This window comes from Brachypodium distachyon, chromosome 2 (assembly GCF_000005505.3).
Source record: "Brachypodium distachyon strain Bd21 chromosome 2, Brachypodium_distachyon_v3.0, whole genome shotgun sequence".
Lineage (NCBI taxonomy): Eukaryota > Viridiplantae > Streptophyta > Magnoliopsida > Poales > Poaceae > Brachypodium > Brachypodium distachyon.
In genome coordinates, this window is record NC_016132.3 from 19,147,671 (window position 1) to 19,171,019 (window position 23,349).

The following is a 23,349-nucleotide window of genomic DNA, read 5'->3' on the forward strand; positions in this document are numbered from 1 at the left end:
TAATGGGCTGTCAGTGGGTCCGCGTTGTCAGATAGTTTGATCGTAAATATGCTCTGGTGGTTCCGAAGCTCCAACTCATCTACCCTCTAATCGCAAAAACCCTAGCACGGAGTGTTACGCCACCGCCGCCGCCTCTTCAGCAGCTGCAACGAAGGAGTCGCCGGAGAAGATGAAGGGTGAGGGGGAGAAGAAGAGGAAGACGTTGGACATCCTCGCGGGTTCCGACGACGACTCCGACGGCGGCGCCGAGGACAACTCGAAGATCCAGATCAACGAGGAGTACGCGCGCCGCTTCGAGCACAACAAGCGGCGGGAGGCGCTGCAGCGCCTCGGGGAGAAGAAGAGGAAGGGTCTTGTCGTCGATTCCGACGACGAGGACGATGACGACGAGTCGTCGGATGATGAGGACGAAAAGGTCGCCGCCGCCTCCCGCCGCGTCGACCGCCGCGTGCTCCAGGTCATCCGCCGCATCCGCAGCGGGGACAGCGCCCTCTTCGACAAAGAAGCCAAGGTGTATTCCTCGTCGGAGGACGAGGCCAGCGAGGAGGAGCCCAAGAAGGGGAAGGCTAAGAAGGAGCGGCCATTGTACCTCAAAGATGTCAACGCCCGCGACCTGCTTGAGGAGGGCGCTGAGTTCGCTGGGCAGAGCAGCCGCGGCAGCAAGTACGACAAAATTGCGTACGACGACCGTCAAAGGGAGGGGCTGAAGGAGTTCCTTGAGGCGGAGAAGAAGGCATTAGGAGATGGCGATGATGATGATGATGATGATCTGTTCATGGAGAAGCAGAAGGGTGGAGATGGTGGTGACAGCGAGGAGGAGAATGATGAGGAGAAGCAGACAGAGGAGCTGCTGGGTGAGGTTTTCGGGAAGGATGAGGAGCTGGATGACAACGAGAAGTTTTTGAAGGATTACATCCTCAATAGGCCGTACCTTGAACCGGTGACAGATAATAAGTTTTCTTTGCATGATATCAAGGAGGTGTCGGAGGAAGAGGATGAGATCGAAAAGCAGGAGAATTATGAGATTGGTTATAGTTACCGTCATGAGGAGGTGGCTGCATCAGACACGTTGGTTACTGATCGGGTAATGGGACATCCTCGGGTTGTTGAGGGCTCTGTGAGGAAGAAGGAGAGCAGCAGGAAGAAGCAGCGGAAGAGCAAAGAGGAGCTGAATGCACGAGCCAAGCAAGAGCAAGCAGAGGAGCTGAAGCATCTCAAGAATTTGAAGAAAAAAGAGATTGCTGAGAAGCTTGCAAAGATCCAGATGGTTGCTGGAATTGAAGGGGGTGCTGCTTGTAAGCTTGGTGCAGATGACTTGGAAGAAGATTTTGATCCAGAGGATTATGACAGGAAAATGCAGGTGATGTTCGATGACAACTACTATGGTGCTGAGGAGGTTGATCCTGGGTTTGGAAGTGGGGATGAATTTGATTTGGGGAAACCTGATTTTGACAAGGAAGATGAATTGCTTGGGCTACCTAAAGAGTGGGCTCTTGGTGATAAAGAAGTGGCTACTGCCACTGATGAGAAAGCTGTCGATGAGAAGAAAAGGAAGAAGAAAAGTAAGGAGCTTGCAAACAGTGAGGAGGTTGGTGAAAAAAGAAAAGGGAAGATCTCTCTCAAGGACAAGGTGGAGCTTGAGAAGGAGCTTGAAGAGTACTATAAGCTAGACTACGAGGACACCATTGGAGACCTGAAGACACGGTTTAAGTACAAGAAAGTTCAGCCAAACAGTTTTGGTCTGGAGACCTTCGAGATATTGCAATCAGATGACAGGGATTTGAATCAATATGTTTCCATGAAGAAGCTAGCACCATATAGGGAAGATGAATGGAAGGTGACTCATCATAAGAAGCTAAGCAAGGATTTGATCCTTGGAGGACAGAAGATAGAAGGCAAGAAGAGCAAAACTGGGAAGAAATCTAGATCCGAGGAAGGCCGTAGTTCTGAAAAGCCAGAGAAAGATCTGCTGACAGGTGAAGAAGAAACAGATGCAAAGACGAAATCCGAAGGCAAGAAGATCAAAACTGGCAAGAAATCAAGGTCTGAGGAAGCCCCTAGTGCTCAAAAGCCAGAGGAAGATAAGCTGACAAGTGATCAAGAAGGAACAGATGCTAAGAAAAAGTCATCTAGAAGCGAAAGAAGGAATCGTCGTAGGAAGGAGTTGAAAATGCCCAAGGAAAGACTAGAGGCATATGGAAAGATAAATCCAAAGCGTCACAAGAGCAATTGAGTTTTGGGGATTAGTTTGCCTAGAGAATTTAATATTTGCTGCATTTTTTGGGGGGGTGTTACCCTAGTGAAAACATCTGTCTGGAACCATCAATATATTATTTAAGCAGGATATATTCCTTGTTTCCATGAGTAATTTTCGTTTGTCTGATGTGCTTAAATTTTTTAGTCTCGTCATATTCACCCAATTTTCTGAATCTGATCACAATATTCAGGTCAATACCCTTGCATTTTTTTAAATGTGGTAGCAGTATTTGCTTGTCGGAACAGCCCGCTGCTCTTTGCAGTGTGACATACTGAATCAGACGAGAGATCAACCGCGAGGGAGTGCTAAGTAAGAAGCACGTGGTTAGGCCAAGCATACCTAAGATCTGAATTTTTTTACACTGCTCACTGCCTGACGAAAAACTCCCATCAATAATGTAACACAATGCAATAGCAACTAAACTAGCCAGGGCTCACCGAGTGAAGACCAAATCAAAGTAGCCACAGAGCAGTGGCAACTTGGTCAACACAATTATTTTTGGCCTGGCATCTTCTTCCCATCATCTAATTTGTCTATTCTTGTCATCTTGCCCTCTCCGCAAAAATAATTACTTGATGAGTTTATTCCCTTTTGTTGGTTGTTGCACATGTCCCTTTCTTCTGTCATCACAATCTTAAGCATCCCATTGTTGTGCTCTTTGTATAATGGTCGGATATTAGCTGTTTATATATATGTCTCTTTCTGGTTTCTACTCCCAACCACTGTTTCCAGTTTGTGCCCTGCTGTTTCCCAATCTTTCTTCTCCCCAGAGACCTCTATGATCAATTTGCTCTTCCTGTACAGCTTACTATTTTGATTTCTTGCATGAAACAGACAGAGTGATGCTGGTTTACTGCCAATTTTGAGTGCTTGTGCTCTCTATTATTACCTGTATTTGGCTCCTTCAGTTTTAGGTTTTTGTTCAATAACCAGTTGGGGTTTGGTAATCTTGCTGCGCAATGTCCACAACTGAAAGCAGAAGGCTGTCTGATGACTATGAAGTGGTGGATGTCCTTGGCCGAGGTGGTTTCTCAATAGTGAGAAGAGGAGTGAGCAAGTCTGAAGGAAATATACAAGTTGCCATAAAGACTCTCCGAAGGCTTGGACCAGCGATGATGGGGATGCAACAAGGATCAAAGGGTGCGCCGAGCTCTGGGCTACCGGTGTGGAAGCAGGTATCCATCTCCGATGCTTTGCTAACTAATGAGATACTTGTTATGAGGAGGATAGTGGAGAATGTTGCGCCGCATCCAAATGTTATCAACCTGCATGATGTGTATGAAGATGTTCACGGTGTGCACCTTGTACTTGAGCTGTGCTCAGGTGGTGAACTGTTTGATAGGATAATAGGACGTGACAGGTACTCGGAGTTCGATGCAGCTGCTGTCATTAGTCAGATTGCTAGTGGATTGAAGGCTCTTCATAAGGCGAACATCATACACAGGGACTTGAAGCCAGAGAATTGCCTCTTCTTGGACAGAAAAGAGAATTCCACATTGAAGATCATGGATTTTGGTTTGAGTTCTGTAGAAGATTTCAGTGACCCAATTGTGGCGCTGTTTGGATCAGTAGATTATGTTTCACCAGAAGCACTCTCGAGGCAAGAGGTTTCAGCTGCAAGTGATATGTGGTCTGTTGGGGTGATTCTGTATATTCTTTTATCCGGGTATGCTGGTCATCCTTTCTGGTGATAATTCTTTTGGCTTCATTACTTCATTATAGTTTGCAGGCTTTAATTAATTTGTATATTTCAGATGCCCACCATTTCATGCTGCAACGAATCGAGAAAAACAGCAAAGGATCCTGCAAGTAAGTATTCCTCTGAACTAGCTTCTGGGGGAAATGTTCTGCAATGGTGATCAAATTGGTTTGGAGTCATCTTGTGCTTCATATATTTCCATCTTTTCCACCCTTTTTAGCAATTCCAACAAGTTACGACAATAATATCGATTAAACACGCTGGCACACTTGTGGAGAAGGGAGTTGTATCAATTTTTCTGGAAGTATCTTTGTATTTGCTCAAGAAACAGAATCATTGCACCCATGATTATACTGCTGTTGTGTTCACAATTTCTACTGATCTCCAGAGACTATCTGACGTATGCTCATCCAGTGTAAATTATGGGTCTGTCCTTTGATACACCCTGTAACGTCAGCATCAGTATCCACCTTCTATCAGCTGGTTTGAAATAATTGACCTTACGCAGTATAGTAACATGCCTGCCAATCATTGTTGAGTTTTCTTGTTCTGTTAGTTGTTGGCACTTGAATTTTATTTGTCTTATTTGCTGTCCAGTTCCAAACTTCTAATGGAGCCAGTTTCCTTGATATGCCAAGTCGGTAGCTAACTAGACCTTCCTTTGAGGGGTGCAGACAAATATTTTCTTACATACAAGCCATAAGAATATATCAAGATTTTACTCAGCAACAAGATATGAGCCATTTTGGATGTAGCGTTAATTGGAGATTGCATCATAAAGGAATTGTAACATTTGTAAAATTGGGACATTTGTCTTTGAAGAACCAAGGGCTCCAAACTTAGTCGGTCGTCTTTGGAGATGCTCCTGATTGGTTACTTGCTTCTTGATTTAGTCAGGATATTGATCTAATGTCATGTCTTTTGTGCTCTTCTTTCAGGGTGAATTCAGTTTTCAGGAGCACACATGGAAAACAATATCTTCATCGGCCAAAGATTTGATATCCAGTCTCCTTTCTGTTGAACCTTACAAAAGGCCCACTGCGAGTGATGTCCGTCTCCTGTTCCTTCCTTCGCTTTTTTGGAGTTGACTTGATATTAGTTAATCTGTCTGTACTAAACTTCGGCACCATTTATGATTGCAAACCAGCTTCTGTTGCATCCGTGGGTGATAGGAGACTGCGCCAAGCAAGATCTCATGGATGCAGAGGTCGTCTCAAAACTGCAGAGGTTCAATGCTAGAAGGAAACTGCGAGCAGCAGCAATAGCCAGCGTCCTGAGCAGCAAAGTGGCATTGAGGACAAAAAGGCTGAGGAGTCTTTTGGGAACCCATGACCTTACCTCCGAGGAGCTAGATAACCTGCGGCTTCATTTTTCACGGATGTGAGTATATGAGCTTATCCTATCTTCAAATTTTTGTTCACTACTTTGACGTCGGTAACAACATTTTTAGTTAGCGACAAGGTGAACACAGTGTTTGCGCAAAATGCAGGTCAATTCATTATGTATATTCTCTCAAAAAGTCATTTAAACATCAAATAAGTACTAAGTGGATTGCAAGATGTAGGCTTGCATTTACTCCATATTGTTGAATGGGACAATAATTGAGTATTGTGTTGCTTCTATCGTGTCAAAACACACTCATTTCATAAGGAACTTATTTAGAATTGACCTTGGAAGCATACACAAGTATAAGTAGGCCATATGTTTAAGCAGATTGTAGTATCATTTCTTTTCTTTGCCCTCAAAGTTTCAACAATTAATCCCTCATAAAAGCCGCATAGACCTGGAACCTGTACATGGCATACCTGCTATGTTTTGTTGAACAACTCGAATTTCATTTAACAAAGTGATCCGTGCTTCCCGGTGCAGATGTGCAGACGGAGAGAACGCCACGCTGTCAGAATTCGAGCAGGTGCTGAAAGCAATGAAGATGGACTCGCTGGCCCCTCTGGCTCCCCGTGTATTTGATCTGTTCGACAACAACCGTGACGGGACTGTCGACATGAGGGAGATCCTCTGCGGGCTCTCCAGCCTGAGGAACTCGCGAGGCGACGATGCCCTGCGGCTTTGCTTCCAGGTAAACATAACAAAGAGTACACACATATGCTGAAGAAAAGATCTTGTAATACTACAGGTTTGCAGTAGCATGGGATCAGCAGGAGCAGAGTGCAATGTGTATTTGATGCTTGTTTCGACGAATTCCTAAACTGTCAAAGATGGCACTTTAACATGTCTGATGATGGTCATGAACACTGGTGGTGCTTTCAGATGTACGACACCGATCGGTCAGGCTGCATCAGCAAGGAGGAGCTGGCGTCGATGCTCCGGGTAAGGCAGATAGATGAAGCACTCTTTTGGGGGCTTGGGATGAGATTTTGGCGAAGCTGTAAGCATTGTTCTTTGTGTGATGTTATGTATATACAGGCCCTGCCGGAGGAGTGCCTTCCGGGCGACATCGCGGAGCCGGGGAAGCTGGACGAGGTGTTCGACGAGATGGACGCCAACGGCGACGGCGAGGTCACCTTCGACGAGTTCAAGGCGGCGATGCAGAAGGACAGCTCCCTCCAGGACGTGCTCCTCTCCTCCCTGCGCCCCCCGGGCCCAGGACAGCAACAGCAGCAATAATAGCTCCTCCCTTCACAATTTGTGCAGTGCAGCTTTTCACTTTCTGAGAACCAACAATGCCGTTTGTATTAAGACGCTTGGACAAAAATCAGATTTGCATCAAATTGTCCCACGTCCCTTTTGGGGTGGGAAGCACTGCTCCAGCTCCAAGGATCCCCCGAATCGGCATTGAATTGAATTCTTCGGAAAAAAAAAGAATAACATGGGCATTGAAATGAGGATTTCAATTTCGAACCTACCGTCGTCCTGTCTGTCCGCGGTCTAATGAGATACTCCGAATTTTGTACCCAAATGTTTTTTATTCATTTGGGGAGCAAATACCCAAATGTTTTTTATTCATTTGGGGAGCAAATACCCAAATGTTTTTTATTCATTTGGGGAGCAAATGGATATGTGTTCGCGCCATGTCCGTCCTCGTCTCCCAAATTTCTCTCCAAAATTAACTTTTCCTTCTCTTTATCCATTCTTCTCTCTTTTTTACTTTTCCTTCTCCTTTTTCCATTTCTTGTTGTGGGGCCGAGGCAGACAAAAGAGAGTGCTCGGACACCCCCAAATCTCTCCCAAATTTGGAGCAAGTTTGGGGATGTGTCCGGACAAACATGACATTTTATTCGTGGCGAAGTATCCAATGAAAACCACTATTCGGTGCAAACTTGCAAACTTTACTTGTAGGCCATTGGATCAAATATGTGTGGTCAGAACTAGAGGCGGGATTCAGATCAACCGCTTAAACACGTTTTGCATGAAACCCCCTGTTCTTATCCGTCATTCTCTCGTTCCCGCTGAGAAAGTGAGAATCACTTTGTTCGTCTTCCCCACCCGAGCATTGATAAACTGGAGGCCGCTGGGCGACTGAATCGAATCGGAAACCACCGATGCGACCGCGACTAGGCACTGGTTCCATGCGCCAGCGGTGGCGTGGCCACATGCATTGGAGGCAGCAACTTGGCGGCGGGGGGGCGAGCCCAGGCGCTGGCAGCAGCGGAGCTAGCTCATGCGCTGGTAGCATCGGGTGGTGGCGTTGGCCACCTGCTCTGGAGGGGGCGGAGCTGGCCTCACGCGCAGCGGCCCACCGCGCTGGAGAACGCGGCACCACAGCCGGCTGCACAGCCCATCGCGATGGAGGATGCAGCACCACGTCCGGCGCGGAGGTCCGACCACGGACAGCGGCAGAGGTCAAGCCCTCGTGGACGGGGCCGGCGGAAGGCAGGATCTACTTTTGCGGGACGAGAGTGGCCGATTGGGTCGATCGATTTGTTTTTTGCTTTTGGGATTGCATCGATCCATTAGCACAGGAGCCGAACCGTTTTCTCTGTTTGTTTTCTACGAGGGAATAAGTGCAGAGGGTTTCGTGCAAAACGTGTTTAACTGGTTGATCTAAATCCTACCTCTAATCCTGACCACACATGTTTGATCCGATGGCCTACTTGTAAAGTTTGCAAGTTTGCATGGAATAGAGGTTTTTACTGAATACTTCGCCTTTATTCGTTTAGGGCATTGCCATTGAAAAATGATTTTGAGATCAAAATGTCCATATCCTCGAATAAGACATTTGCGATAGTTTTGAAGAATGCGGTCGGAGACGATGCGAAGAGAGCGGAAAGGGAGGGAAGTAATTGGGAAGCAGAAACAAAGAGACAAAATCTCCTCGCATTTGACTTCACATACCCCCATTCTACACACTTTTACTCGCACCGGAGGACGGTGGCAGCCCCCACCCGCTGCTCCGGACCGCGGCTGCACCCCGCCGCGATGGCTCGCACCAAGCACCCGGTGCCGAGGATTCTGAGGCAGGGGGAGCAGCCCAAGAAGCGGGCCCAGTACGAGCGCTCCCCTCGCTGGACTGCGCCGCCGCCGATGCGGCAGTACCCGCCGGCGCCGCCGAAGCGGAAGAAGGCGCGCCGGTCCCGGCCGGGCACGGCGGCGCTGCGGGAGATCAGGAAGCTCCAGAGCTCCACCGGAATGCTCACCGCGTTCGCGCCCTTCGTCCGCCTGGTGCGTACTGGCTGCGTAGTAGCATTACCCCTCTGCAGGCTTTGCTCTCTCTGCTTCTTCTACCTAACTACTACTACTTGTATCGAAAAACAGCCATACTTGTGTGATTAAGTGGTGTGGTGCATACACTGGGCTGTGAACACGAGTTTTGCAGGTCAAGGAGATCACCGACTTCTACTCGAGCAGCGACTCGTCGGGAGTGTCGCACTGGACTCCTTAGGCGCTCGTCGCGTTGCAGGAGGTGAGCGCTGAAACCTGAACCTTCATAGTCTGGTGGGAGAACAGTAGAGTTAAAGATTCGAATACCTCCAAATTATTGGAGTAGTTAAAATTATCAGCAATTCAACACTGATATTGAAAGGGATTGGTTATTCTGAGCGATGACTTTTAGATTTAACACCACCATTTTCATTCATGGCTTGAGGATTGGATGGAGTCTCATATGGTTTTTCCTCACGCCCTGCAGGCAGCAGAGTACTGCGTAGTTGACTTGTTCGGGGCCGCGAATCTCTTGGCCATCCATGCCAAGCGTGTCACGATAAGTTATATCAGTGATGAATGGGGCCTTCTCGTTTGCATATTATGTTCTGCCAAAGGAAGCATGCCGCAGAATATATGTAAAAGCATTTCAGTTACTCCCTCGGTCCCATATTAAGTGACTCAAATTTGTCCAAATATGAATGTATCTATATCCAAAAATCGTCTAAATACATGTAATATTCCGTCACTTAATATGGGACAGAGGGGGTACATTATTCCTTTGGACACTTGTGCTGGTATTTGACGTGGTGTCAAGTTTTGATGGTGTTTGAAAAAAGTAGCAAAATTTCTACTCCGTGCTTGTTAATCGGAACAAGATTTGTTTGGTTTGTGCAAGTAGCAACATTTCAAAATGTCTGTCAGTAAACAAACAGTACATAAAAGCTGGATAATTTAGTTCGACTTCATTTAAATACCAAAGCTGGTTACCATGACAGAAAATTCAAGGATCTTAGGTTTTGTTTACTTATTTTATTGTCATCTCAGAGAGACAGAGAGAGAGAGAGGGGGGGGGGGGGGGGGGCACGGTATGGAATCAGAAAAATTTGAGATTAATGTGACACATGCTACTCTTCATTCTCCCTAAAGCTTTGCAACATCGATAGGTCATTAATTAGGAACATCATCTTTCTTTGAATTATGAATTAATTATTTAGAATAAGGTTAAGAAACATAGCCTGCTGTAATTCTACTGACATTTTTTCCCGTTGCTGCAGCTCAAAAGGACACACAGCTAGCAAGGCGAATCAGTGGCCGATTTCTGTGAGGATGGCGCTGAATAGCATTCATGGACACCATGAGGCTTCTATAAATCCGCAGTCGTCGAAAGGCGTGTGTGATTTCCTAACCGTTTCTCTTAACATCTTAGGCGATAGCGGGGGTGTGCTATCATGTAGGGCGATTATTGTCAGTTCTGATTCGGTAGATGTTAGAATTCGTCCGAACCTTCAGTGGATGCTAACATCTTTACTGTTCCTCAAGCCTCAGTTGGCGGTACGTCCGTCAACTGCCTTCGTAAGTCGCCTCCCCTCCCCACACGCATAATTTCTATTTCCGTTGCAACGCACGGGCATTCTGCTAGTAATTGGTCTAATTCAGAGATCCGCAAAAAACACAGGGTCCTGGGTTTGAAAATGTAATCCCCGAATTATGACGTATTCACTGTGTTGATTGTATGGAGTTTTTGAAACTCAAGCGGAACACGCAGCCAGACGAAAGCAGAAATTTGGGGTTGTGAACTTCCACAACTAGTAGCGCCCGCACCTTATATTGCAAACGTTCTTTTCTGAAATTTCCGAAAAGAAATGTCAAAATATTCATGGAAATATGTTATGTTGCATCTTGTGCATCTACAGGATTTCATAAAAACTACAACCATTTTGTAACGTGTGCAAATAGAGAATAGAAACGTGAGAAGTATCATGTGCTATTTACATATCACTTGTTTGTTTTTCATGTCGCAAATGATCGTGCTTTCTGACGAGATTTCGTAGGTGCAGGAGATATACCCTAAAATATATAACTATATCCGTAATTCTTTTCAAATTTGAGGTGCACAATTATCTGAATAAATAGGAAACATCTATATCTCGGTTGATATAGAAATAGTTATTTCTCAGTCGAGGATCAAAGTCATTCAATTAAGTTTTTCTTGTCATTGAACTTGTATGAATTCTTGCACGAATTTCAAGGATTGAATCGGACAATTGTTACCATCGACTTAGAAATAGTTATTTCTCTGTCGACTTAAAAGTAGTAAAATCGAAATAAATAAGGTGTTGGTGCAGCTAATTGCAGATTATACCACAACTAGTTGTGAAAATCCACAATCATAACAGCCAAAATGCATTTTCAGAATTTAAGGTTTTGCTGATAGCATAGATTAATTTTTTTTTCCTACTCTTTTGCCAATGCATCAAATGGTATGTCATAAACTCGTGTGGAATGCCACCTCAGCCTCAGACCTCAATGACATCCCCTGTCTCTCTTCTTCCTCACGAAAAAGTAAAGGTGTTTTGCTGGACAAACCAATTTGGCGATGGCGAGGATGAGGGGGGACAACAAGGTGGTGCCTGAGCCAGTGATAGGGGAGTGAACAAAGAAGAGGCGTGCGTTGATAAACCTAACGCAATGCGAGTCAAAGCCAGATATAGTGTCGACTTCCGGATTTTCTAGATAACAACACGTGTGCTACAAGTTGTGCTGCTTTACGTAGAGTTACCCAAATCAGGAGTTTTGTAAGTGCGATTTTTCATAACTAGGTATTTCCATGCCTTAATTGGAAGAGTTCCTTCTTCAGTTTTCAAAGAAAACCGAGAATATTTGTGGAGGACACATGCTATGTTGTATCTTGTGCATCTACAAAATCACATAAAAGAAATTTCGTATGTCCTGTCCATATGTGACATGTGCAAAAAAGAAAAGTAGAAATTTGAATAGCATCATGTGCCATTTACATATGTATTGTTTCCTTTTCGGGTCACAAGTGATCATTTATGAGTGATATTTTGCAGGTGCCCGTATCCCAAAAAATTCAAATTTGAGGTGTGTAACTAGTCGGAGAAAAAAAATTGAAATGCGGATTCAACCAAGTTGTGGAAAGTACGCACCCGTCTACAATTCCAGAATTTGAGGTTTTGCGAATAGCATAGATTAACTAACTTCCTTTTTTTCCCCAATGTCTGAAATGGTACGTCAAAATCCGGGCTGGAAGACAACCGTCCGACCGTCCGATGATACTCGAATCTGCGCCCCCCACACACCCTGACATTTCGGGCCCACGTCCCAACGTTCGAATCGGCGCTTGTATAACCGTTGCCAAGGCCACAACTCATTCACTGCGGAATAGACAGGGTCCTCTTCCTTTCTTTCCCAACAAACTCAAAAAAAGAAGAAAGAATTCTTCGCCTTCGCCCCCTCCCTCCCCCAGAAACCCAGCCGACCGCGGAGCGCGCCTGCCTGCCGCCGCCATGGCCCGCACGAAGCGCCCGGCCATCAGGAAGTCGAAGCCGCAGCCCAAGAAGCAACTCCAGTTCGAGCGCACAGGTGAGCGAAACCGTCGGCTTTGCTTTTGTTATTAAAGCGAAATGCCGCCGCTTTGTTTGTGGGTGGCGATTCCCCACCCTTGTTTGCTAAGTTCTTCCTCCTCCTCTCCTTTGCAGGCGGCGCGAGCACCTCGGCGTCGGCGACCCCGGTTTGTTTGAGTCCATCTGTCTGGGTCTTTTGGTTTTGTTTTCTCTCTTTTTTCGCTGACTCGCTCGGCACTTGTTCGATGAATTGCAGGGGAGACGTGGAGGCCGGACCCCGGCGCGAGCGGCGGGTCAAGGTGCGCTGTTCTTTGCGGTTTGGGGTTTTCTCTCGCACGCGTTTAGGCCGCTTTCTAGGGTTAACCGTCTGCGGTTTGGGAATTATTATTTTTTCGCTATCTATACGGTTCCCGTTCTGTATTGCCGAAATTTCGTGGGACGCTACTCAAGGAGTAATTTTTATGCTTCTCCCTGTGTTGTTCTTTGCCCCTAGAGGCGGATCGGCCGCTTTGCTCTACTTGGTGTGATTTTCTAGTTTATCCTGTAGCAACTTCTCGCAAAAAATGTTTGTTCTGTAAGCTGTAGCAACATACTAACCAAGGTGACATGGAACTCTCAGTTTTGGGAGTTGCTCTATTCCGGTTTGTTGTCATTTTGATTTGTGATCGACGCTATTGTGCATTTTGGAGAAGCAGCGGCACCCGCACAACAGAAGCCGAAGAAGCCACACAGATTCCGGGCAGGCACGGTGGCGCTGCGGGAGATCAGGAAGTACCAGAAATCCCCTGAGCTGCTCATCCCATTCGCACCCTTCGTCCGTCTGGTGGGTACCTCTCGCTTGCCCTCTCCCTATCGATTATTTGGAGTCTAGAGCCTGTGATACAAGCTTTTACCCCCTGGTAAATTTGCAGATTAAGGAGATCAGTAATTTCTACTCACCTGAGATCTCGCGCTGGACTCCTCAAGCTCTCGTTGCTTTGCAAGAGGTCAATATCGAAACCTGTCATGCAATATTATACCTGATGATTTGATTGCGAGACTATGATGTCATAAAGTTAACATCTGAAAACTATGAATTGTGGATAGATAAATTTATTGCAATAAGTCATATTTATCAGTGCCAATGCACAGAGAAATAATTGTCTGAGTGTAGCTTTTGTTCCTAGCATTGTGCTTGTTTTTGGTGACTGCTGACTGAAAACTGAAATGTGTTGGTAGAAAGAAAGGATAGCAACTGTTTTAGTTTGTTTGGTTAAGACATACCCTGTCTGCAACAGGATAATGTTGAAGATGCAAAACAGAACTGATGTTTAAATTCCATCTTATAGAAATTGAAAGGTGGGGAGGAACAGGCAGTGGCCAGTATTACCTTGATTTTTTTTACTCAGGAAGATGACTGCGCAATCCAGAAAATTGAATTTTGTTGCGTGTTAGCTTATTAGTCCCTAAGTCTGCATGATTATTCTTAACCAATAAAACACAAAAGTACTTGCTTTAGTTTATTGTTCATTTCTACAAGATTGTTATTGTATATTAAACTTATTTTAGTTGCCTGTTGAGAGAAATCCCTTCATATGTATAACCAGCAAAAACAACATAGAGTTTACTATATTTGGTGTCACATATGAAATAAGTTAATGTCCTAACTGTACTTTCACTCACTGTCCTGTTTTTTTGTTTGCATTTACACATGATTTTTTTTTCGCTCTCTCCCTCTGCAGGCTGCAGAATACCACTTGGTAAACATATTTGAAAAGGCAAATTACTGTGCCATCCATGCGAAGCGTGTTACCATGAGTAAGTTGTTACTGAAAGAACAACTTCTTTTCTTTTATATTATCTATCATGCAGAAAGAAACATGCCACAGTTATATAAGCATTTAAATTCCAGTATTATTTTTAACAGCTTTGCTTTCATTTGATGTGATATATAGTTTTGATGTTATTGAAAGTTGCAAGTCTTTTAAGATTAATCATAATATCTTTTGCAATCATGGTAACATGCCAAATGTCAACAGCGCGTCTTATTTTCTGTTCTTAATAAACATGTCAAACAAACAGGTACAGATACTAGCTATTGTGGCCTTGTTACTGGGACAGTATTTTCTAATGCTGCATTAAAACTGAATACTGTAGAAGAAAATTCAAGGATCTTAATTTTGATTTATCTGTTTATTTCTTCTCTTGAGGGTACAATCAAACCAGAGAATTTTTATTGTAAATATACCCTTTTTTAATCCTAACATCATCGTTTCAAATCATGTTTCAACTTAATGGATGACTTGATAGTTGATATTTATCTTAAAAGTAACTATTTTATGAAGAAAATCCCACGATGCGTTTCCTGACTTTTAAAATTGCTGCAGTGCAAAAGGACATACAGCTTGCGAGGCGTATCAGTGGGCACAGGGGGTACTAATTGAAGATGTTTCTCACATCGAGGCACAAAGGCTGTTATGTCACTAATCGAAGATGTTCTTGTGAATCATGTATCGTTAGGAAGTATTGTAGGTGTACCTTCATTTAGATATTGTTCAAGTTCATTCCGACTTGACACATGTTAGATCTCATTTGATGTTTCAGCCTTTGCTCCGCCGTAATTGTTCTAATTCAGAGTTTCTGAGAACAGCCCAAGGGCATGGATAATGAAATGTATGCCTGAAAAGTTGATAGCATGCAAATTGGTAGCATGCAACTCGGAGAACATATCATAGTGCTCTCATGACTCGAAGTGCTATTGTACCGTCCCATAAATTTTCAAACATAATTCAATCAACACATCTTGAAACATGCAAATTCAACGGTGAATAGGAGCATATTCAAATTCAGTTAGCATTGTAGATGTTAAATTTTCTGAGAATTTTTCATGATTTTTTGTTATAGCTGCTGTGGCGAACTCGAATTTCCTCTCTGCCAAAGGAGTGTACAAAACCGGCTGTCAATTTCTCACTTAAAATATCTTAGCTAAACCACCGGTGGTGCACGTATTCGTCAGGTCAAACCCAACGCCGCTCTAGCAGAAACAGCAGCAAAAGAAACTTTCTTTGGCCATGCCAACATACATGACCGTGATGAAAGAGACAGACACAACTTATCATGTACAAGGAAGATGCTCTGATAAATTAAACATGCGCCTGGCAGATTTACACACTGACAAAGCCTCGGAACAGATCAGCTGGGGATGCTAAGGGCTTAGGAAGCTGCTAGCCTGCTACTGATCTACAAACACTGAACCACCCGGGCTGGCACAAGCTAGAACCTCAAAGCTACCAACTGTTTCTACCACAGACAAGGAGAATATATAGGCGTTGTAATCCACAAAATTTACTATGAACATCGCCGTCGCCCTCAAACAGGGGAAGAGCTTGTTCTCCGGAGCTGATACTTGGGTTCTGGGGGAGGTGCGGAGAATATTATCATATCCAACTCCTGAAAAATTTGTTAAATGAAAGAAAGAAAACCAGTAGAGTTAGAAACATCAGACATGGCATGAATATACAGCTACAAGAAGTACGCGGCTATTGCTTGCCCAATCTAACATGAGACAATTACTTCATGCTGACAAAAAAATGTGCATCGCCAGAGAGTACGGAGTATCATAATCTCATCGTGTTTGGCTAAAAGCAAAATGGACATTAAGGCCACAGCATTATAAAGATGAACTTGATATGGTTACAAATATCTATTATATATGATTAATCTCACAAGCATCAGATCTAAGTGATTCAATCTGTTTAATAGATAAATAAGGACCACTATTAGAAAGATCAAATGCGAAGATAAGAAACAGAAGCATAGATGCTGATGTGTACTAATTACTTGTATATATTGATCTCTAATGTTCATATGCTTGTTCGGTGTGGTTCATTCCACATGAGATGTGTTTGTTTTCATGACTTCAATATAGGCAAAGAGGTAGTTGTCACATTTCCAGTAGTTACTGTTTTACTATTTTCATGGTAACACAATCTATCTAGCCTCATATAGTTAGTTCAAAGTTAAACATACTTACAGAAACTATAAGTAGATGTGTTTAGCATTTCAAAAAAGGTGTGGCATAATGCATAAGCCTATGCCAAACTTAGCTCAGTAATAAGCAAGAAAGATAGCTTTGAGACTCCTTTTCCTTTACACAGCCTCCAATAGATGTTTGAAGAATAACAAATAAGAAGATCACCACAGCCCACAGGTCTACTGCAACATGGTATTGTAGAGATAAAACTTTGTTGATTTAATGAAGTCAAAAGGGTTTTTCACCAATACTGGACAAAAAAGTAACACTGATCACAAGGGGTGCAGTGGTGACAATGTAGATAGGTCTGCAAAGCATCCTGAAGTGACTGATGCAAAACAAAAAATAGTTGACTATCTGTATAACAAGTTAACGACAGTATTACGAGAACCTACAGTTCACTAGCAATACATAGTGGAATGCTAAGTACCTTCTGCTTCTTTAGCCTCTCGTTTTCCTCTTCTAGACGAGATACCTTGTTTTCAAGCTCATTAGTGTAAGCCTGCCAAGCAGAATGCACTTGCTTATTCATATAGTAGTGATGTGGAAGGAAAATAAGCCACTCCAGTGGCATAGCAGCTAATGGTATGCTTGTCTTTTATAGACTAAACACAGCAAGCGAAATGGCAAAACTACCTTCGAACATAAATTTTGATTAAGCTTTGATGACACAACCAGAACATTATAAGCAAGACAGATAAAAAATCATAAATGCAGGGAAATAGAAGTTGACCTGCTTCCTCGCTCTTGATCGCGCAGCTGATTCCCTGTTTTTTATCATTCTCTTCTGCTTTCTTTCTACCACCTTATCAGGTACCCCCCCTGAGGCACTACGCTTGCGCCCAGGTGTCTGAGGATCGGAAAGTGCACCGAGCATTGGTGATGTCATCTGGCCATCTGAGTAAATCGATTCCAAAATATCACCTGTACCGACAGCCAATGGCTGAGGGCCCAACTGACTTGCCATGAAAGAACCCGGCATGCTTGGATGATGGGGCTCCAAAGCTTGCTGCTGGTATTGCTGTAACCACTGTGCTCCAGGGTTCAAACTGGGTGCCCCACTCGCAATCACACTGCTCCCAACGACATTGACATTGGCGGTCAAGTCATTTGGATCCTTCAAATACCCTTCCGTTACAACCCCAGCTTTTACCAGGAAATCCTCAAGTGTCGTCTCCCCAAGCGTGGGCTGCCTCTCCCGCCGCTGCTGACCACCTTCCTCGGCACCTGTGTTTGGGGAGTCCTGGATGCACTTCCACACCTCATCAACAGTCTTCTTGCTCAGCTCCGGAGGCATCATGATGCTCCCCTGGCGCTGCAGGCCCAAGGCTTGCTCAGACTGGCTGGCAACGGGGCCACTTTCAGGATCATATTCGTCAGGAAACACACTCTTGAGCAGTTCATCGAGGTTCATACTAATCAAGGGCTCTCCCAGCTGACTCTGCACCTGATTGAGGGTCAGACTATACAGGGACCCTTGCCTCGCCAGGCTCTGCATCTGCCCGCGCCGCGCCTGGCCCCCATATCCGCCGCCGCCGCCGCTGCCTCCAGCATGCGACGACATTGCCTGAATCATGAACCGGCGCCGCCTTGAACTGAACCCCTATGGGGAGGGATTCTAACACCCACACCGGAGAAACCTCAGGGGAACAAGGATGCCAAAGTAGCCTCCTTTCCACAGGCAAAAGCCCCAGTTTAGAAATCCCCAAACCGCAGATCCACGAGGACACGCACAAAATTGCAACAGCAAAGCGCCAGCGAACCTGCTGTGGTAGAAAGACAGCACGTTGGCATCAGATAAACACTCTTTGCTGTACAAGGCACTTCACACTCTCACAAGCGTAAACAAGAGGAACACGCAAGGAATGCAATCTCCTCACGAATTTGATTATTCCCGAAGGTGGGTTATCCGGCAAGCGACCGGATCTCCGCCGCTCGCCGCTCTCCAGCTGGAACCCCCCCCCCCCCCCCCCCCCCCCCCGCGCCCAACCCGAATCGACCGGGGCCTCCCGCGCGATCCCCGCCCGCCTGGCGCCGCCACGGATCAACGCCCTGCGCGGTCAGACCTGGCCTACTAGGCTACTACCATTGGGGAAGGGAGGAGGAGGAGGGGGGAGGAACATGGAACAGACAAAGGCAGAGCCATGAGACGGACTGACTGGACTAATTGGAGAAGAAAGGAACTGCCGGCCGGGTTCTTCTGGTGTGAAGGAAGAGAAAACCGTGGGCAACGCGGGGCAAAATGGGCCCACCGGGGGGAAACGGGGATGGGCCTGTACTTGCGCTCCGCTATAGTGGATAGACTGCCCAACTCGGGGCGTGTCGAGTTCCAGTTTGAGCTTGCAACAAAAAGCTCAGCGCCCAGGCTTTGTCGTCCACACGAATGCAGATGCTGCCTGCTGCCTTTGTCCTTGGATTTTCATTTGGGGATCAAATGTCAGGACGACTGTGGTACGAACGACTCAATCTGCGGAGCGACGGTTTTGGGCTTCCCAAGCTCCAACAATGTTGTTGTTCTAATTTACAGTATTTTAGAATGGTAGAAAATTAAGATGGGCTATGGATCCGCAAGAAACCGTGGTTTCTCTGTTCGATGGGTTTCGATATTGAAAAGGTCAAACAGATGAAAATGAAGGATTTTTTTTTAAGGAGGAGCTGGAAACGACACGTGAAGCACTGAGGAGGCGAGAAGTTCGGTGGCCGTTAGGATTGGAGTAACTTATGGTATTTGCAAGCAGCCGTTTTTTCACATTTGATCGGTTTCAAAACTAATAAAAGAACAAACGGATGAACTCACGTCACAAGTCACGTCTCTATATTTCTTTTTGTTGCGTACAGACTAAAAGGAAAACCTTGTCCCTATATAGGTTTTGATGAATGATGATAACATGGTTGAAGAACTAATGAATTACACTGAGTGTTTTAGGTTTTAGTTTCTCAGAAGAGTTGGTTTAACCAGCATTGACGATCCCTAAAAATTGAAGTACAGGTACTGGCTTGAAGTATGAAGGACTCGGTGAAAAACGGTGAAAAACATGAAGCGTAGTTTTCTTCATAGGTATTTCCGTAACTTTTTCTTCACTTGTGTATAGGAACGTCGTACTATTAAGGGGGTTTGAAGTGTGGAGCTGGTTCAGGTGAAACCTATTCTTCATGTTCAGCTTAGGCGAAAACCTTTTTTTGTGTGAGTGTTTTTCATCGGAGTGAAGAATGAAGCATTTCAGGCTTCACAGAAACTTTCGCGTGAAGTCTTCACTCTGATTTCAAATGTGTTTAAAAATCTGTCGATTTCATTCTTGACCACCTAATCTAACCGTTGTGAGACAAAGAGATAAAGTGTAAGCTGGAGTCTCAGGGATCACTTTATCCAACGGGACACAATGGCTAGATCAGCCGTGACCAAGGCTATATAAGACGACCCACCCCGAACGGTTTTGGTGGTGATCCCCAGTGAGTTGTTTTGAAGAACACCAGATAAAACCCTTAGAGCTGAACTGAGCGTGAAGAATGGGATCCGCTCTCTAGCCGAGCACTTGAAGCTTGTTACTCTTGGTGATTGGCATCACCTAAACGGCTAGGAGTCAGTGTTGACGGCTAGGAGTTAGTGTTGAAGAGCAATCGAAGCTTGTGATTTGCCATCAAGCAGTCTGTGAATGTTCAGAGACCACCTCAAAATCTATCACGAGTAACTGGGCGAGACTTAGGTCTTAGTTCAGAAGAATTGGGTGGACTTGTGTGTCCGCGAGTCTTGTGTGACTTAGCCCCCTCAACGGAGACGTAGTATTGTGCCAACAATCTGAACTTCGAAGAACAAATCCATGTGTCTTCAAGTTCTGGTGATTTCGTTCCTCAACCTATTACTCTCTGTTGAAGTATAACTGATCCATTTGTGTTCTGTCTTCATTGCTACTGCTATAAACTTGTTCATCTTTTTTCTTTCCGCTGCTACTCTAAAATTGCTAAGTGTAATTCCTGTTGTTGAAGTACTGTGACTGTCTTCAGTCTTCATATTTTGACGAAAGAATTAAAACCGGTCACATTCACCCCCCCTCTGTGACGTACTCGATCTTTCACAAACGGAAACACTTGTAAGAACTTCCTGATATGTATGTTGATCTTTTTAAAAACTTATGATATTCAGGTTCATGAAGCTTCTCTTTTGGTTTCCGTGTATTGTAGAATGGTAGAAAATTAATATGGGCAATGAATATGCAAAAAACCGTGGTTTTTCGGTTCGATAGGTTTCCATATTTAAAAGGACAAATAGATGAGCTCACCTCCACCTCATCCTCCCACTCCGTATTCACGGGCAATTCGAGAGGGGTTGTGATGGTTTTGGACTGCGGCAGTGGCACTCTAGCCGTATTTAGATAGCAACTAAGCAATATGAAGGGAATTTTCTAAAAGAGGAGCGTGGAAACAACATGTGGAGCATTGAGGAGGCGTGAAGTTCAGTGGCCGTTAGGATGGAGTAATGTATGGTATTTGCAAGGAGCTGTTTTTTCCGTTCGATAGGTTTCAATACTAATGAAAGAACAAACTAATGAACTCACACGACAAGTCACGTCTTTGTGTTCCTTTTTGTTACATACAGACGAAAACGCCTTGTTTACGGAACTTTTTGAAATAAATGGTTTTTGGCATCCAATTAAGATGTATTTAGTAACGGAGAGAGTAATAGTTAAATTGAAAAGTTGACTAGAAGAATGTCCAAAAGGCTATATTTTTGCGTACTAGCGCCTGACAATGTTCAAAGTGTCAACCTTTTGAACCTTTGACGAATTATGTTTTGATTGGACGTACAACCCATTTCAGGTAGTTGCGGAGTATTTGGGAATTTGGAATAGTCGATTATTTTTTACGGGAATAGACGAAACTTTGAATTGTATATGAGTTCTTTTATCTTTGTGAGAGGGTGATCTTTTTCTTTTCGTTTTTGAGAAGTGGCATATGCGTTCGTGTTGTTGAAGAATGAGCCGACGACTCCAAGCTTCTTTTTTCCAAAAAAAAATTTTGAGCGGAACTTCTTTTTTTCCAAGTCCAAGCATTTTTTTTTTGAGAATCCAAGTCCAGGCATGGCCAGCCTGATCCGACAACCTGGCCCGAGCCCAACCTAGAAAACCCCGGCCGTGTTTGTCCATTGTACAAGGCTTGAGGCCTTAATATGCAGCCCGTAAAATAACATTGTGAGCCCGGGTTGGGCTTTGGATCAGAGACCAAACACAGCCCCGCCCCGACAAGCACAGTATCTGAGTCCATGTGAAGAAATCTCCGCATAGCACCTGACCTCTCGTAACCGCGAACTTGCACAACAGAGATATATATCTCCATTTCTTCTTGGGAAGTGATGAGCTGCCGTTATCGATCGGGACCTTCTTCTTGGTTCTCTCATCGCCTCAGTCGATTGTCGACCAGTCGCCTTTTTCTGCGTGCCGTGTGCGAGCTAGGAGGAGCTAGAGGGCACGCTGCATGCTAGCTAGTCTACGATGCACGCTCGATCTCTTCCATATTTATTAATGGAGAGAAGAGATAGATGGATCGTCAGGATGGATCGGTCGAGTTCGTTCCAACGGCGGTGCTGTTGCTGCCGTTATTACTGACAAAGCGCCTGATCGATACCCCGTCCGTACTCTACTAGCTTGCCCATCCGCCCGACGTGTACATGTGAGAGTAAGCAATTCTCACTCTTTTGCACACACCAAGAGCGAAGAAACCAACCATTGCAAAGTTGCGCAGAATTCCCACGAAAATTTAACCCCCAAAGACGCCCGGCGATCGCAACGTGCCATACTCGTGTGACCTGTCACGTACAGTACGGGAGTACTACGTCTTCTATATAAACGTACCCAACATCCTCCTGTCCTGGCTCCGAGCACAGTCCAAGCCCGCACCGCCCTCGCTCTCCGTCCACTCTCCCACATTAACTCACCCCTGCAATCTGCCACCGCCCAACAAGCCATCAAAGCGAACCGCCGTCCATAGCAAGCCCCTCCTCCACAGCCAGGGCATCCATGGCTTCCTCCGCGGCACAACTGCTACTACAGTGGGCGGCGGCCGCGGCCTTGGCGGGGCTGCTGCTCTCCAGCTTCTCCGACGCCGCGCACCACGTGTCCGTGCCCCCTTCCCCTTCCCCTTCGCGCTCTCCCAAGTCTTCTTCTTCTTTCCCCCCGGCAGCGTCCCCTCCAGCGGTATCTCCCGCTCCGGGCCCGGCGGCGGCGCTGGACCAGGCGTGCCTGAACTCGCTTCTCAACATGTCGGACTGCCTGCCGTACGTGCAGGCCGGGGCCGGCGGCGCGGCCGCGAAGCCGGACAAGGCGTGCTGCCCGGAGCTGGCGGGGCTGGTGGACTCCAACCCGGTGTGCCTCTGCGAGCTCCTCTCGGGCGCCGCCGACTCCTACGGCATCGCCGTCGACTACGCCCGCGCACTCGCGCTCCCCAAAGTCTGCCGCGTCGCCACCCCGCCAGTCTCCACCTGCGCCGCTCTCGGATACAATGTCCGCCTCGGCCCTTCCGCCGCGCCCGGCGTCTCTCCCTCCGCCGAGGGCCCTCAGTTCCCTGGTAATAATACTACTCCTACTAGGGCCTCTCTAATTTAGTTGATTTTTGCACAAGAGCAAGGATTATGTTAAGCAAACTTGCGACCTGCCTGCATGCCAAGAATATTTTTGATGCATCAGTCTGGCAAAATCTGGTTTGACCAAATAGTCCATGGAGTATAGTATACCATGGAGCTTCAACTTTGACTAGCTAGGTTCATGTGACACAGTGACAGGATTTATTAGTGAAATTAATACGAGTCTCTTTTAATTCGTTACGGAGCAAGTGTAACCGTACTAGGTGTACTCCTACAATTAATCCCTTTGTCATGATCACGTCAATAAATAAATGAAAATGCCTTCTCAATCGCAGGTTCTTCGCCGTTCGCCTCGCCACCGGCGCCGCGGAGCCACGCCGCCGCGCGCCGCTTCCCCGCCGCCGGCAACCTCGTCGCTCTCGCGGCCGTGGTAGCCCTCGCCGTCGGGGTGATCTGAGATTAAAAGTCCTTCTCACTTGCATATGCTTCCCCCCTCTGGCTCAATTGCGGGTTTGTGCGTCTATACTGTATTAATATTTCTCGCTGAGAAATTCCATTCGGATGTGATGTCATTGTCCTTGATTGCTGGATTCTAATAACTTTGTCATGCATGCCTACCTA

At 45.6% G+C, this 23,349-nt stretch overlaps 4 protein-coding genes across 4 annotated transcripts; 3 read left to right on the top strand and 1 right to left on the bottom strand.

Moving 5' to 3' along the window:
• The first annotated feature begins 57 nt into the window (after positions 1-57).
• Positions 58-6,724, top strand: LOC100830001 (calcium-dependent protein kinase 2). Its single transcript, XM_003566058.4, has 8 exons — positions 58-1,834; positions 3,385-3,923; positions 4,012-4,066; positions 4,895-5,005; positions 5,104-5,336; positions 5,826-6,033; positions 6,225-6,284; positions 6,381-6,724. The coding sequence occupies exons 1-8, from the start codon at positions 170-172 to the stop codon at positions 6,579-6,581; spliced, it is 3,072 nt and encodes a 1,023-aa protein (XP_003566106.2). The 5' UTR covers positions 58-169; the 3' UTR covers positions 6,582-6,724.
• Positions 6,725-8,227: 1,503 nt separating this feature from the next.
• Positions 8,228-14,890, top strand: LOC100830307. Its single transcript, XM_024458773.1, is given in 11 exon segments — positions 8,228-8,576; positions 8,731-8,817; positions 9,043-9,226; positions 11,630-11,717; positions 11,830-12,161; positions 12,278-12,309; positions 12,399-12,441; positions 12,838-12,965; positions 13,054-13,128; positions 13,864-13,939; positions 14,509-14,890. Coding segments are annotated over 11 exon segments (1,341 nt in total). The 5' UTR covers positions 8,228-8,333; the 3' UTR covers positions 14,562-14,890.
• A 273-nt stretch (positions 14,891-15,163) lies between these two features.
• On the bottom strand, positions 15,164-18,423 carry LOC100841220 (ABSCISIC ACID-INSENSITIVE 5-like protein 2). The gene is made up of 4 exons (XM_014897986.2): positions 18,035-18,423; positions 16,888-17,920; positions 16,585-16,656; positions 15,164-15,571 (listed from the first exon to the last, which is right to left on the bottom strand). Exons 2-4 carry the CDS (start codon positions 17,728-17,730, stop codon positions 15,491-15,493), a joined length of 996 nt encoding a protein of 331 aa, XP_014753472.1. The 5' UTR covers positions 17,731-17,920; positions 18,035-18,423; the 3' UTR covers positions 15,164-15,490.
• A 3,580-nt stretch (positions 18,424-22,003) lies between these two features.
• On the top strand, positions 22,004-23,349 carry LOC100830612 (non-specific lipid transfer protein GPI-anchored 2). Its single transcript, XM_003566060.3, has 2 exons — positions 22,004-22,712; positions 23,064-23,349. The coding sequence occupies exons 1-2, from the start codon at positions 22,166-22,168 to the stop codon at positions 23,183-23,185; spliced, it is 669 nt and encodes a 222-aa protein (XP_003566108.1). The 5' UTR covers positions 22,004-22,165; the 3' UTR covers positions 23,186-23,349.

What these genes read in the sequence shown, in the direction of transcription:
- LOC100841220 (XM_014897986.2), bottom strand. Translation starts at nt 17,730, where the DNA reads ATGATTCAGGCAATGTCGTCGCATGCTGGAGGCAGCGGCGGCGGCGGC. An exon ending in GATCAAGAGCGAGGAAGCAG is followed by an intron (nt 16,657 to 16,887) that starts GTCAACTTCTAT and finishes TCTGCTTGGCAG; the next exon opens with GCTTACACTAATGAGCTTGA. An exon ending in AGAGGCTAAAGAAGCAGAAG is followed by an intron (nt 15,572 to 16,584) that starts GTACTTAGCATT and finishes CAAATTTTTCAG; the next exon opens with GAGTTGGATATGATAATATT.
- LOC100830612 (XM_003566060.3), top strand. Translation starts at nt 22,166, where the DNA reads ATGGCTTCCTCCGCGGCACAACTGCTACTACAGTGGGCGGCGGCCGCG. An exon ending in CGAGGGCCCTCAGTTCCCTG is followed by an intron (nt 22,713 to 23,063) that starts GTAATAATACTA and finishes TCTCAATCGCAG; the next exon opens with GTTCTTCGCCGTTCGCCTCG.
- LOC100830001 (XM_003566058.4), top strand. Translation starts at nt 170, where the DNA reads ATGAAGGGTGAGGGGGAGAAGAAGAGGAAGACGTTGGACATCCTCGCG. An exon ending in CATATAGGGAAGATGAATGG is followed by an intron (nt 1,835 to 3,384) that starts AAGGTGACTCAT and finishes ATGGGGATGCAA; the next exon opens with CAAGGATCAAAGGGTGCGCC. An exon ending in AAAGGCCCACTGCGAGTGAT is followed by an intron (nt 5,006 to 5,103) that starts GTCCGTCTCCTG and finishes ATTGCAAACCAG; the next exon opens with CTTCTGTTGCATCCGTGGGT.